The sequence below is a fragment of the Canis lupus genome, chromosome 11, assembly GCF_003254725.2.
Source record: "Canis lupus dingo isolate Sandy chromosome 11, ASM325472v2, whole genome shotgun sequence".
In the NCBI taxonomy this organism is placed as follows: domain Eukaryota; kingdom Metazoa; phylum Chordata; class Mammalia; order Carnivora; family Canidae; genus Canis; species Canis lupus.
In genome coordinates, this window is record NC_064253.1 from 25,832,435 (window position 1) to 25,847,484 (window position 15,050).

Sequence of the window (15,050 nt, forward strand, 5' to 3'; positions counted from 1 at the left end):
TAGCAAAGTTCCCATCGTTTCCCTAATTTGCTAAGACTTTTTACTATGACTGGATATTTTGTCCCGTGTTTTTTTCTGAATCTATTGAGGTGAACATGTAGCTTTTTCTTCTTTAGTGTGTTACTATGGGGTAATGTGTTGAGCTAGCCTTGCATTCCCAGGATAAACCCCTGCTACATTCAATTTGCTAAAATATACTGTAGACAAATTCCACACTGAGGATTTTGGTAGGAAAATCTATAGTCCTTAACCACGCCTGCAAGATCTCCCCTCCCCAGTGACCCCTGACCTCATCATGCACAAAGAATATTGATCTACTGAGATTTTTCTTTTCTTATCCTTGCCCAGAATTGGAATCAGTGATGTTGACCTCATGGAATGAATGAGTTTGGGAGTGGATTTTTCTACTTTCAGGAACAGACCATAGACTTGGTATTACTTGTTATAATTTGCCAGGGAAACTATCCCAGTCTAAAGATTTCTTTGTGGGGGACACCTGGGTGTCTCAGTGGTTGAGCGTCTGCCTTCTGCTCAGGTCGTGATCCTGGGGTCCTGGGATCGAGTCCTGCATCAGGCTGCCCGCAGGGACCTACTTCTCCCTCTGCCTGTGTCTCTGCCTCTCTCTCTGTGTCTCTCATGAATAAATAAAAATCTTAAAAAAAAAAAAAAAAGATTTCTTTATGGGAATTTTTTTTTTTTTTTTAAGAATTTATTTATTTAAGAGAGAGAGAGGGAGGGAGGGTGAGCACGCAAGCAGAGTGAGCAGCAGGCAGAGGGAGTGAGAAAAACAGGCTCTCCACTGAACAAAGAGCCTGACCTGGGGCTTGTCCTGGGACCATGACCTGAGCCAGAGGCAGATGCTCAATCGACTGATCCACCCAGGAGCCCCATGTGGCAAAGTTTTAAATCATGAATCCAATTTAACAGATACAAGACTAAATCTTTTTTATCTTGGGGAACTTTAGTAACATGTATTTGTGGGAGGCAGAGTAATTTCCCCATCCAGCTTCCTGGAACCTATGAATATATTTCATGGCAAAGGGGAATTGAGGTTGCTCATTGGCTGATTTTAAAATAAAGGAACCAGCATAATCCAGGTGGGCCAAATATAGTCACAGAGGCCTTAGCGTGGAAGAGGAGGGCTGGAGAGAAGGTGAGAGTGGTGTCCATGGGAAGCTGACAAAACGAGGACTGCAGGCAGCCTCAGGAGCTGGAAAAGGCAAGGAGGCGGATCCTCCGCAGCACCTATGGGAGGGAGCGCAGCCCTGAGAACAGCGTCCAACTTCTGCCGTACAAACTGTGGTAGAGCAGATGTGAGTTGCTTTAAGGTAAGAAGTTCATGGTCATGTTAGAGCAGCAGCAGCAAACTGATGCAGTGAAGGACCGTATTTTCAAGGAACTGGTCCGTTGTTTCTTCTAAGTTGTCAAATTACGGACCTGGAGTTGCTGGTCCTGCTCACTCACTGTCCTGATACTTGCAGGGTCTGCAGCGATGGGGTCCTCTGAATTCCTGAGCTGGGTAACACGGGTCTTCTTTTTTCAAAGAACCACCTTTCATTCCCTTGATTTCCTCTGGCTTTTCTGCCTTCAATCTTGTTAGTTTCTGCCCCTATCTTTAATATTTCCTTTGCTTCTGTTTCCTTTAGGTTCACAAGCAGCTCTATTTGGTGCTCCTTTTTCGCTGGCTTTTAAAAATTACCTTCGCTTTTTTTAATATGTCATTTAATTTTAAGTTTATATAACTGGAATCTTGACAGTGCTGTGTCGCACGAGCAGCTCACAGCAGCTCACAGCTGCTCGGATGCCACGGCGCCGCTGCGTGCGCCTGTCCTCGTGTACACCCTGCCCTCAGCCGCGTGCCGGCTGCTGCTGCCGAGGCAGCGTCCCTGGCGTGAATGTCCAGCTGGCTGCTTGGCATGGGCGCCACCACAGCCTCGTCCGCCGCGAGGTCCAGGCGTGGCCCTGCCGTACACACCCGGCCCGTGCAGGCCCTGGTGTGAGGCCTCACCTGGACCCCAGCGAGCCCTGCCTGTGCCGTCCGCTCTCACCGTGCCACCCGAGTGTCTATCTGGCGAGCTGTGTCCCAGCCCCAGCTGCCCAGTGCCACCGCTGCAGGAGCCCTCCAGTCCCACATGGCTGGCAGGATGTGCCCTCATACCCGCTCCTCCACCGACGCCCGGCTCCTCCAGCCCTGCTCACTCTCTGCTCCGAGCCCTGCACCCTCCCAGGTTCATGGATTTGCTTCCTTGTCTGCCGAGAAGCTCCTCAGAGCAGTCTTCCTCAGGGTCCAGGTGGGCAGCCCCACCCCCCATCGCCCTTAGCGTCCCCTGCTGGAGTGAACGCTCTGCACCACCCCCCTCCCACTGTCATGTGACATCCTCCTGCCCCAGAGCAGGGCTGGGGAGCTGTGGGCAGTCACACGAAGGCCGCAGCCGGGAGGACACCCACAACTCAGCCCTCACTCCACCCTCCAATGGGTGAGGGCACAAGGCTGACGAGATGCTGGACCAAGTGCTCCCCTTGACCCTGTTGCTCCATGTGAGCCCCCTTGGCCCCTCACCCTTGTCCCTTCCTTCAGCTCTTGAACCTGTGGGTCCTTCAAACAGCCCACCCCCCTCCGCACCAGCCTCAGCCAGGATGAGGCTCACACCACAACTGTCCCCAAGCCCAAGCCCTCCTCGTTCTTTGCTCCCAGAGGGGCTCACAGCCACATCCCCCCTCAAATTCACCCCCAGAGTCTGCTGACACTGTCTTGACCCTGGCCTGAGCCAGGGCCCAGCACCTCCTCTCTGTACCCTGCCCTGTTCCACCCTCCATCCCAAACCCCTACCCTGCCTGTCAGAGTCACATCATCACTTTCCGAGACATCCAGTCTTCCACAGCACGCAAGACCCAAGTCCTGGCTCTGCCACCCAAAAGCCATGTGACCTCAGGCAGAACACTTAGTCTCTCAGATCCATGATTTCCTTGTAAGATACACTCAAAAGGCAATTTAAAGGTTTTAAAGGCAGTGAGGCAGATAGTACCTAACATGTAGCAGCCTCTGCGTCTGGTCCCCGTGGGGCCTGAGCCTCGAGGCTCCTACCCTGGCACAAGAGGCTGTGTCCCTCCTGCCCCCCAGGAGGCACGTGTGCAGGCAACAGCTCTCTCCCGAGCTTCCTGTGTGCTGTGGCGTGAGGTGGGCGGGAGAGGGTGTGAGGCTGAGCTAAGGGACCGCAGGGAAGGAAGCCAGCCACTACCCTGCTTGTCTGGGCCTCAGTTTCCCCTCAGCTTAATAACCTTGAGATTTCTACATGCCACGCCTGGATGGGGAGGCAGGCGTGAGCCCGTGAGGCACTGGGAAAGGCTGGAAAACAAACGTACCAGAATCCAAATCAGGAAAGCCCAGGGCCGGGGTTGCCATGGCAACGTGCAGCAGGTGCCTAGCCTGGCTCAGCCCTGCGGGGTGAGGGCCAGGACTTGCCAGGCTCTGCTGCCCCACCTCTGAGGTGGCCTCCTCCACAGAGCACTGTGGTGACACTGGGGGGGGGGGCACAGCGAGGGGCCTCCTGTCAGATGGGTTGGGTGGGTCTGGGCTCCTGCTTCAGCCTTAGGGAGACCACGGCTCTCCAGGGGTGCGGCCTATGCCAGGGCCCCTGGGGCACTGCCAGCCCCCAGTCCTCCCCATGAGTCCCAGCACTGATGGCCGCAGACACGGCACCTGGGTTGCCACCACTGCCAGTGGCCTCCAAGCCATTTCCAGGGCACAGTGTACAGGGAGCCATGGGACAATTCCCCGACCTTCCCCAGGAGCCAGGGGGAGGGGGACAATCACGGGTGCCAGGCATGCTTTCTCTCATGTCAAGGCACCCCCACCCCCATGATACCTGAGAACACATGACTTCCCAGGGTCATACACCCCTGGGTGGTAAAGAGCCCTGGGAAGCCCTGGGTGGTTTTCCAACTCCAGAGCCCAGACCTCTTCCAGGAAGCCTACCACAGGGTGCCCAGGCCTGACCACCCACCATCAGTGCCCATCTACCTGAGCACCAGCCCAACTACCCTAGAGATGTCCTAGGCAGTCCCCCAACCACAGGGCTGTGTCCAGTCTGCAGAGACACACGACACACAGTGGCCCTCATACCTCCATTTAATGGCCAAGCCAGCACGGCCCGGATGGTGGGCAACCCCAGTAGGGAAGTCCTCCCTCCTGGCCAGTGTACCCCGAGAAGCCCACCCCAACTGGTGCCCGCCAGCCTCACTGATGTCCCAGTCTGGTCCCTGCATTAGGGAGCAGCCTCATCTCAGCTCCTTCAGTAAGCTGTTGATAGAGCCCAGCAGCTCCCGGAAGTATCCCTCATCCTCGCCATCTCGGAGCTCCAGGGCGGCCAGAGCCTGGTACTCAGCCTGCAGGCTGACCAGCATCCTGCTGAGTTGGGGGTCCTGGTGGTAGCGGTCCCGGCAGGTGGCCAGGAGGGCGCCCAGCGTCTGTAGCACCTTTTCTCGGGCGTCGTGCTCAGGGAGTGCCAGGAGGTGGGCGGTGATCTCACACCAGCCTTGCTCCCGCAGGCCGGGTAGCAGGTGCACCTGGCGATACTGCTGCAGCTTCTCTGGGGACGACTCTTGGGTCAGTTCAGCCTCCTCCTCGGCAAACATCTGCCATCCGTACGTGTGGGCACCAGGGATGGGGGTTGGGGGAGAGAACACAGAGAGCAGTCAGCGCTGCCACTCACACAGCAGGGCATGGGGCTCACCAGCCGCCTGCCCTGTCTTCCTCCATACTTTCGGGGTGCAAAGGCCCAGCGTGGAGAAGACTAGCTAGATTCATGGCTTCACATGTGTTCACCCACCCATAGGTCTGTCCATCCATTTATCAGGAACAACTGTGCAATATGCCACAGAAACCAAAATGTGCTGAGAAACCCAGGCGGAGCCATGATCCTTGCCCTCAAGGAGCTCAAGGTCTAGCAGAATGAAAATTAACTGAATGATTCCTGAACAGCAGGATACATTTAGTTCAGCAGTGTACTGTGGAGGCAAGCAGTCTGGGTTCAAATTCCTGCTCCACCACTGATGGCCAAATGGCCTTGGGCAGGCACTGCATCATCTCTTTTGTGGAGATGATATGGCTGCCTCAGGACCCCCAGGAGCACACACCGGGGCAGCGAGCACACACAGCACACCGGGGTAGCTGTGAGGGGTAGCTGTGAGGGGACAGGGGACACGCCAGTGTCAGTACACCTGCCACTCCAGGGCTGGGACAGCAAAGAGACACCTCGTGCACCAGGAAGAGGTCAGTCTCTCCTGGGAGAGGCCAAGCTGACACGCACGTCCCTCTCCAGGCCTGCTAGCCCGTTGCCAGGAAGTTGACTGGGCCCAGGCCCAATTAACTGGATGTGAGCAGCACACGGCTGCCTGCTGTTTCGGGTTTCTGCAGCTTGGAGAGAGAGAAAGAGAGGAAAAAGGAGGGAAAGAGGGAAAGAGGGAGGGGGAGAGATACAAGCCAAAAGAATGCAAGGTGAGGTCAGCCCAGAGAGAGGGGGGCATGTGCACAGCAGTGAGTGGGCCTGGAGGCAGCACCGCACAGCTCTGATCCCCAGTCCAGAGCAGGGGCAGGGCAGCCTGGGCCCCAGCCCCCCACACTCAGCAGTGGTGCCCGCGGCTGCCCAGCCTTGCACCACAAACCCGCAGTCACTGTTCCAGGGAGAGTGTGGCCAGAGAGAGCCAGTGAGAAAGCCCTGCTGCTGCTCTCTGGAGCCACGGAGTCAGGACCTGGACCCGACTGGGTCTACACTCCCCAGAATCAGGACATTTTTTAGGCTCACAAAGACCGAAGTGGGTTGGGCCTACTTTGGTAGGCAAGTCTCCTCCCGGGTGGCAACAACAGGTTGTCCCAGGCAACAACAACCTGGTCCCAGGCCCCCGAGGGCACACATTCTGAGCCCTTGCCCAGAGCCAAAGCTCCCAGAGGAGGCAGGTCCAGGTTTCTAGAATCTTGAGATTCAGCATCATTGCAGCCTCTGGCTGAGTGGTGCTCTGGCTGCTTCACAGGCCCCCAGGCACAGCCACTCCACTCTACAGGCTCCCTGTCACCCCACCTGCTCCCAGTCACTTCATAGGGTCCCCGTAGCCCCACCGTCACCCCACCTGCTCCCCGTCGCCCCACCCAAGGCTTTAACCAAATGACCTGCCACTCCAGGAAGGGCAGCTCCTGGCCGTTTCTGGTCTTCGATCCCGTGGCCTCCTCTGTCTGTACACCCTGTCCTGGCCCGTCAGCACCTCCATCCTCCCCATCCTAACCAGCCACCAGTTTTTAGTTTAGCAGTCATCTTCCCTAAGACACTCCATGGGAAAGCTCCTGTGAATCTTCCCTGAAGTCTCAGAGATTCTAGGTTCAGGCCCCACAGCAGACCTGTCTGCCCAGCACAGGCTGACACATTCTCCTTTCCAGGAGCACCATTAGGAGGATGGAAGGCAGGAGGGAAGACGAGATGCGGGAGGGGCTGGGGTCAAATGGCCAGAAGCAAAATAAAGCGAGGTGACACAGAGGCATGGAAGGTCCAAGCACTCACCTTTTCAGTGACCAGGTCATAAAGCAGAGTGACCACACGCACGGCCAGCACCTCTGTGCCCTTGGCCTGTACCAGGCTCCTGAGGACCTGCAGCCCCCCCAGTTTCAGGAACTGTTGTTGGGCGTAGGGGAAGTGGCGCAGCAGGGAGCACAGTGCAAACAGGACCTGCAGAGAGTGAGGAGACATGTGGAGCTGGCCCTGCCCAGGGTCCAACAGAGGCCCAACTCCTACAGCCCAGCTCCACTCTTCTCGGCCTCACTGGCCACCCTCAAGTACAGCTACACCCTAGATCACAGGTCTGTGATAGCCAGACCTTCACCATCAGACCAGTGATGGCCCAGACAGGATGCCAGTCTCAGCGGTACCCGAGACTACCATGGTAGCTGAACTGAGACCTCCAGATGCCCTGCCTGGAAGCTGCCACACTGCCTGAGTTGAGTGGGACCTCCCCCCTCATGCCACCCACCCAGTGGATACACGACCACTCGGATCCCCAAGGGTAGAAGGGGTGAACCTGGCCTTCCAGCTTCCACAGCTATGCTAGGGGCTGGGCAGGAGTAAGAGGCACAAACATACCTTCTTCTTCGCAGTGAGAGGCTGCTCTGTAGCCAGGATGACCAGCAGTTTCTGCAGGGCTCCTCCCTCAATGGCCTCTACTTGGACCTTTGGGTTGCTAGGGAGAGAGCACAGGACAGCATGACACTGACCTTCCCAAATAGCTGGGGGCATGCTGCAACACTCAGCCCCTCGATATGGGTGGGTAGGGGGATGATAACACACCAGTCACCCCCTGGGGAAAACTAAGGTGCCCAAGGGAGGCTCCTACTTGGGACAAGCTAGAACACAGCTGGGTAAACAGACAAAGGGCTATACGTCCACTTGGGTACAAAGGTCTGTGGCCCAAACGATAGGGCCAAAGGCTCCCCCCACACTGTCCTATCACCTGGCAGCCAAAGGGGGAGTGATCCCGGAAGGGAAACTACCTCTATCATTTAAAAACCTCCTGATGCTAAAGGTGCTACTCAGTGTCCCGGTGGTGGAAAGCTTTCCCCCACTCACCCCCGGCCTCCACTGCGTCCTCTTCCTTCCATGACCCCAGGCAGTCATACCCTGAGGGGGCAATTACTAAAAGGTCTGTTCTCTGAGTGGAGCTCCTCTAGGCCACAGGCTGGGACCCAGTACCCTTTCCTCTCCTGGGTGGGGCACACAGACAACATGCAGTCAATGGTGTGGGAAAAGGACAGGAGGAACAAGCGAGATCCAGAGAACCTCTTAAGGTGAGCAGATCCTAGAACAGGACCAGCCTAGATGCTTCCCCACTGTGACAGTAGCTCCCCTAGCATTCAGCACACAGTTCACGTCATGGGGCCCAGGAAAAGAGGGCAAGAATGAATCAACACCTGTGCAACCAGGGCCGCACCAGCCAACACGCAGCAACCTGTGACACTCAAAACCTGGAGCTGCCTCTGGAACTCCTTTCCCCATTGTTGTCTGGAGAGAGTGAGAAGGTCCAAACATTCAGGCAAGACTCTCCTGGATGAAACGACAGGGACCTGGCTGGTGAGACCTGCATGGGGCGGGGTACCAGGCAAGGGATATGTATAGGAACCTCTTGCTTTCCAAGATCACATTAGTGATCAACTAGGGAGCAAGTGCCAAGCACAGGGACCTGTGTGGTTAGGCCCTCGAGGAAGGAGAGAGGCGAAGGCTCCCTCCCTAGACACTTAGGAGGCCTCAGAGAAGAAGGTGGCAGGCTCCTAAAAAGCCTGAGGCCAAAAGGAAGGGGAGGGGCCAGACCAGGGGTCACCAAGTAGCTCTCACACTCACCCAGATGGCCCACAAAAGGCACTGAATCGGGGATCCCTGGGTGGCTCAGCGGTTCAGCGCCTGCCTTTGGCCCAGGGCATGATCGTGGAGACCCGGAATCGAGTCCCACATTGGGCTCCCTGCATGGAGCCTGCTTCTCCCTCTGCCTGTGTCTCTGCCTTTCTCTCTCTGTGTCTCTCATAAATAAATAAAATCTTAAAAAAAATAAAAAAACACCCACAAAAGACAACACAAAAGGCACTGAATCTCCTCTTGGCTCTGGCTGCTTCACCTCAGCAAGGCCATCAGCTCCCCAGAGTCCGAAAAAGCACCTTTCCTCCTAACCCCCACCTGTGGCAAGGGTCCCTCACGGCAGGCACCCTGCACAGGGAGGCAGGGTCTGAGACCCAAAGGAAATGGGAGGCACATAACGAGAGAGTTCACAATGCTGCCTGCAGCAGACGGCCTGCAACATAGCAGGTGCTCCGTTAAAGCTGGCCCAGTGGCCTCGTGATGGAGCCTGACCCTAGCAGCCCCCAGCTTCAAGTTCCAAACACAACTTGGCACGCTGAGGCAGCTGTCCTGCTTCATGTGGGAGGCGCCTGAGTCTGTCTGTGTCCTTCTGGCCATAAAGTATGCGCAGGGTGGGTGCCAACCCGTCCCACTGCAGCTCCCTTGGTGTGTCTGAGGAGTAGCCTGGAGACGAGCTGGGTCTCTGGGGAAGGACGGCTGACAGCTCCCCTCCAGACAGGCAGGTGGGTGCTAGTGCAGGGCCCGGGAGCTACAGCCCACCCCTGCCCCTGCTTCCCCTGCCTGAGAAAGGCAGCTGCTCCATCAAAGCGCGAGCTAATTAGGACTGTGTGTACCGCCACGTGCCTGAGGAACACTCACCCGCGACAGGCAGGGTCTCTTCTAGGAAAAGACGACCATGCTGACAAATTCACACACACATCAAAAGCTGCCCCCAAGGAAGGGAGGCTGTGGAGACCCAACCTCACAGCAGCCTCACAGGGAGCACCATCCCTCATGGGCCCTGAGTGGTGGGGACAAGGAGCCCCAGAGAAGCACCTGATGCTTTGTGCTTGTCCACAGATCTGCTGAGAACAAGACCTAGAGCTAACCTCAGAAGACAAGGGGTGTCCTAAGAGACCCACTTAGGCATGCTGGGTAGGGGGGCCCAACCGGCACCACCCAGAGCAGCAGCCCTGTCGTGAACATGAGGCAGTGCTGGGAAAGAGGGGACCCAGGCTCACCCATGTCGCACTTGTTAGGAAGAGGCAGAAGGCTCAAATCCCTAAAGGAACCACAGCACTGACAAGAAACAAAGTACCTGGGCCTAAAGGGGATGGCACAGACCCTGAAGGCAAACCCCTGGGATCCTCCCAACAGAGAATAAACTGATGGGGAGGAAAGACAAGATGCCAAAGCCTGTAAGAGACAGAGGCCCCTAGCTCTCCTTGTCCATAGAAGCCCCAGTGTGAGTCACGGAGGGCCAGATAGCAGTCCGTCCCAGGAAAGATGTCCGGGTGAGCCACGGCTTGGAGGAGCCCCACAGGCAGGACAGGTCTTCGAGGAAAATCAGCCAGCTCTCAGCCACAGAACAAGCCAGGCTCACAGGGGAGGAGACCCCACCGTCAGACTTTACTTAGAAGTTACAGAATGAATGAATGATATGTAACATTAGGCCAGACCAGGAGGCTCTGAACCTAAGGCCTGTGGTGGTTCTGAGAGACAACAGGAAGGTCTGGGCTGGAAAAGCCAGGAAGGCTGGCCTGGAGGAGAGATGCTGAGGAAGACAGCTCGTGGACAGGAGGAAGGACAGGTGCCTGAGTGGGTGCAGAGGTGAGACCGTTCAATAGACAGCTGCCCTGGAAAGCAACAGTGAAGGGAGCCAAAAGGTGCAGCTGATGAGGGGCACCAATGCAGGTCAGGTGGCCATGCTGCTGGCAGCACCAAGGAGGGCTGCTGGCCGGGGCCCAGGAAGGGTGATGCAGGCCCAGGCTCAGCCCAGCAAGCAGATCCCACCCTGCTCCTCCTCCTTCAGCACACATCAAACCCAAAGTAAAATCAAAGAGTTGGTAACAAGTCCCTTCAAGGCACACAGACACCAGAGAGGGCCTAGGAGCAGAGTCTGCCTCAGGACAGGGGCCCTAGGGATAGGAGAGGAGACAGGGGGACACGGTGAGCGAGGCATGACCCAGCACGCTTAGGTCAGGTCAGGTTTGTCTGCCCACCCTCCCTCCATCCCCCTCCCAGTATGACACCCTTGCCTCCTTTCCCTTGAGACACTGCTACTTCTTCTAAGGCTTATGGTCCTCATGGGGTGGGTCCCAACCCCCTTGGCCACAAGGAAGGGCTTGTGGATGGAGCATGGGTCCATCTTAGTTCACCACTACCATGGCCTCTATGGGCCGCCCAGGCCTGAGCAACCCAAGTCCTGAGTCGACAATGGAGTCAGGACAGAAAGTAGTCCTCGTCTCTAGAAGACAGGCTGCTATCAGCCAGGAGCACCCACAGTCACGATGAAAATGGCTGTGTCCCACTGCCTCCCCTAGGAGAGCAGCTAATCAAGGCAGGACACAGCAGAACTCTGAGAGAAAGGTGTGAGAGTGGAAAGTGAAAGCCTGGTACTTTGTTCCTTACTAAGATCACTTTTGTAGGGCAATAACTCTACTTCCTCGCCCAGAACAGAGGCCCCAAGAACCCAGGTGAGTAGAGCAAGTCTGGCAGGCCATGGGTCTGTGGCCAGGTGCAGCCTCCAGCCCGGGGCCTTTTCTCCTGACCAATTTAAATGGTCAGGTGCCCAAGTGACGGTGGGCCTCCCCAGGCTTCAGTGGTGCCACATACACCTTAGGGGTTCCATATAATTCCCTCCGAAAACAGTCTTTTAATTCTGTCCAGCCGAAAGGCTGAGGAACACAACAGAGGGAGGCTGGGGAAGGAGCGTGTGTCCTCCAATGACACTCAGGCCACCAATGACACTGAGCTAACCTCAGTGACACTCAGGCCACCAATGACACTCAGGCCACCAGGCAGGGCAGGGAGTCTGAGCAGCCCGCTGCAAGGGACAGATACCAATGTGCTCCCAGAACCTCCCCCTCCCCTGGAAGCTCAGCCGTAGAGGCTCTGCATGTTCATCACTGTGTCCTCTGGGAGATGAAATGCTCCAAGCAACAGAGTGAGGTTAGGGGACCTGCAAGGGCCAGGGCCTGGGGAATGCTGGGTGGGAATGCTGTGTACGTGAGCTGATGACCTGGGACACATCCCTCCATTTCTGTTTCCTCTCCTGGAAGGCAGAGCTTCGGCTACTTGGCATTGAAGATACGACAGCTAACGAACCAAAATGCCACCAGTGTAATGTGATGGAGACATTATGATCACATGGAGTTTGCTACAAGGCACCCGGACCATACCCTTTGGAACACAGATGCCTGGGCACATGGGTGCCAGCCTCAAACCCCATCTGCAGGCTCAGGACGGAGCTGTGGCCCGTGCAGGGGTGGGGTGGAAAGGCGGTTCTTGTCGAGGGAAGGTGGGTGGCCTGACAGTTGGGGAGTTGAGCGCATCAGGGGGGCAGGGGCCTGGCATGCCTCTCAGCGACATCGTGGCGCTGCTGTGCTCAGAGTCAACAGAAGGATATTAAGGACTAGCTCGTCTCTGATGAGATAAATGAGACCAAACCTCGTTCCAGGCTAAGCCGGCTGGGCTGAATAAACACCATTAGCACTTGGGTTCCTGGGATGCTCACAATCAGCAGGTGAGTCAGCTGCCTCTGTGCAGAGGGAAAGCAACAGCTTCGACTCTGTAAATCTTGGGTGGGGCTAGGGGGACAGATTACAGAAACAGAAATGATTACATGTGCAGAAACCACGTAATCATGGTGGGGTCAGGGTAGCCGATGGAGGCAATCTGCCGAGGGTCAGAGATCATGTTAGCTAACTGAATATCTGGGGGGCAGCCCGGGGGAAGGTGGGAGAGCCGATCCCAGGGCACACGGCCACGCCTGTTCAGGGACCCCGGGAGAGTGCTGCCCAATGAAGGTTCCTGAGTGGCCTCTCCCTCTCTGGCACTCAGGACTGGCTACATAGTTTTTAGGGCCAGTGCAAAATGGAGACATGGTGGGGAAAAATGGAGATGTGGGGGTCACGTGAGAAAACTCTTAGAAACTTCAAGATGGCGAGGGCAGAGCCTGAAACCAAGCCCGGGTCGGGTTGAGGGTGGGTCCCGTGCAACTGTACAGTCGCACAGCCACATAGCAGATGGGGCTGGTGTCTGGGCTGCACGCTCGGTAATAGTACACAGAGATCCTGTCTGGGGGGAACTGGACAATGAGGACTGAAGATGGAGTTTGAATGACTGGAAAAGGATAAAAACTGGAAAAGGGCAGAGTTCTGGAAAATAAGGCTTATTATTGACTTATCACGTGGGGCTGAGTAAATACCAAGATGAAATCCCCAAACAGAGTCCATGTCATCGGGTCCTGGTCGGAACCCAGACTCTATGCTTGTCCACACGTCAGGGCATGTGCTCTCATGAGTCCTCACAACATTTCTAAGTAACATGATGATTTTTTTGTCATTGTCTTAACAACAAAGGGATAAAAGTGCCATTGTTGTGAAATACTTCCGGGGAAGATTCCATGTGGTGTGTGTGGAGAGGGGGCCTATCTCAGGGCAGGACATGGTCAGGTTGATCGTCTGCAATCCCGTCCAAGGAAGTGGTTGGTACCCGCTCCCCTTTCTCCCCAGAGAGAACGATGCCTTCTCTGCTGGCCTCACTTGTTGTACCCCAGTGCAAGGTCCTAATCATCTGTGGAACACAAGGATTTACAGGATGTGCAACCCTGAAATAGGTAGTTCGTTAGGGGTCGATATTGGCTTGCCATCCAGGAATTCATGGGGGTAAGCAATCAACTAGTCAGTCAAGAGACGGACAGTTACCAACCTGAATAAACACAGAATAGGTTCACTGAAAGAATAAATGCCACATACAACTCTTCCACGTGGACATGCAGCCCCCAGGAGAACCAGAACATACAGCTTGTAACATGAGGCTCAGGCCACAGCGAGGATGATGGGAAGCACACGGGCCACTCCAGAGATTCCATCTGGACCTGGGGGGTAGGAGTATCGCTGGGCCTATGCATAAACAGCTCCAACCAGAAGCCAGTCATGTAAGCAAACGTGGGACACACGCAGGCCACCTCAACGACAGTGTCCACAGGAGTGGCTGTAAGAGGCCTCCATTGCACATGCAGGGCATGCGCAAAGACACACATCAAATCCAACCTCCACCCCCCCACCCCGAAAGAGAAACGGCCTCAGGGTGTAGCCCTAAAGAATCTTAATAGGCCTCTGATCACTCTCACATATAATGCTGCATGACCATCACCAGGAACACTGTGTTATTTTTCCCTTAAATGATTTCAGATTGGGCACTTTAAAAATTACAGAAAATGACCCAGAAAACTAACTTACAGAAAAGTTACAAAACAGTAAAGGTACTCCCATTAAGATTCGCCAATTGTTAACATTTTACTGCACCTGCTTTTTAATTTTCTTTCTTTACATATTTAGATATATTATTTTCTCTCCTGAAACATTTGAAAGTTGCCCCTTTACCCCTGAATATAGCAAGTGTGTCTCCCTCATAAGAACCGAGTATAATTATCAAATGAGGAAATTAATATATGATCTACAGATATTCGGATTTTACCCACTCCCCAAAATATCCTTTTTCTAAGAACAATTTTGGTCTCGGATGCAATCCAGGACTTGGCACAATGACCTCAGCAGCATGCCTCAAGACCCCTCGACCCGACACTCCCCCCTTAGCCTGTGTTTGTCTTTCACGATACCGACAGTTTTGAAGAGTGCAGGCCAGTCGTAAAATATTCCTCAGTCTGATGTCTTCCCACGGTTAGACTGAGGTTCCACGCGTTGGTGTTGGCAGGAACCGCACAAGCAGTCTCTCTCAGTGCGTCTCATCAGAGGGGCCCACAAGGGGCCTATGCTCACTTTGATCACTGGTCACAGTGGCGTCTGCCAGATTTCTCCATTGTAAAGATGTCATTTGCCCCTTTGAATCTAATACATATTCTGTGGGGAGACACACCTCGAGACATGAAGACGGCCTGCTCCTCATCAAACTTCCTCCCACTAGTTCTATATGTTCAGCGATGACTCCTCCCTGTACGTGCTGGCACTCCATGCAAAAGGAGGCTCTTCTACTTTCTCACTCATTCATTTGTATCAGCATGGATTCATGGCTTCTCGATTAATCTATGGGTTATAATCTATTTCTATCATTGTTTATTTTGATGCTCAAACCATCTCTGATTTAACCACCAAAGCCTTTTCATTCTGCCCTCAGTGTCTCTTTTACTTATTTCCATCCTTCTCTCAGCACTTCCTCACTTTCTGGCCCAAGACGTTCCTGCACAAGATGCTGTACTTGTGCTGTACAGGCTGTAGAATCAGTCATTCCACCAAGAAGCACCTGGGGCAGTTTTTCAAAATTCTAATGGATTCTAACCCTTATCCTATCCTTACTGCATCAAAGCCTCAGCAGATAGGGCTAAAACCCTGATTTTTCATAAATGTCCCACCTGATCCTTACTGGGAAGTCTGGCACTAATGTGAGGACTCACATTTGGGATAACGGGACCCCATTACCAATCTTTTGACCTGGTAC

The 15,050-nt window shown here is 54.8% G+C and overlaps 1 protein-coding gene across 2 annotated transcripts in view; it reads right to left on the minus strand.

Annotated features, from left to right (window-relative positions):
- Positions 1–4,111: 4,111 nt before the first annotated feature.
- SIL1 (SIL1 nucleotide exchange factor) overlaps positions 4,112–15,050 on the minus strand; it is a 218,792-nt gene continuing 207,853 nt past the window's right edge. For both annotated transcript variants that reach the window (XM_025432119.3, XM_049091843.1), the window contains 3 exons: positions 7,128–7,224; positions 6,552–6,716; positions 4,112–4,635 (listed from right to left, as the gene is read on the minus strand). In XM_025432119.3, the coding sequence (XP_025287904.1) occupies positions 4,279–4,635; positions 6,552–6,716; positions 7,128–7,224 (619 nt within the window). In that variant the 3' untranslated portion in view covers positions 4,112–4,278. The remainder of the gene's footprint in view (positions 4,636–6,551; positions 6,717–7,127; positions 7,225–15,050) is intronic.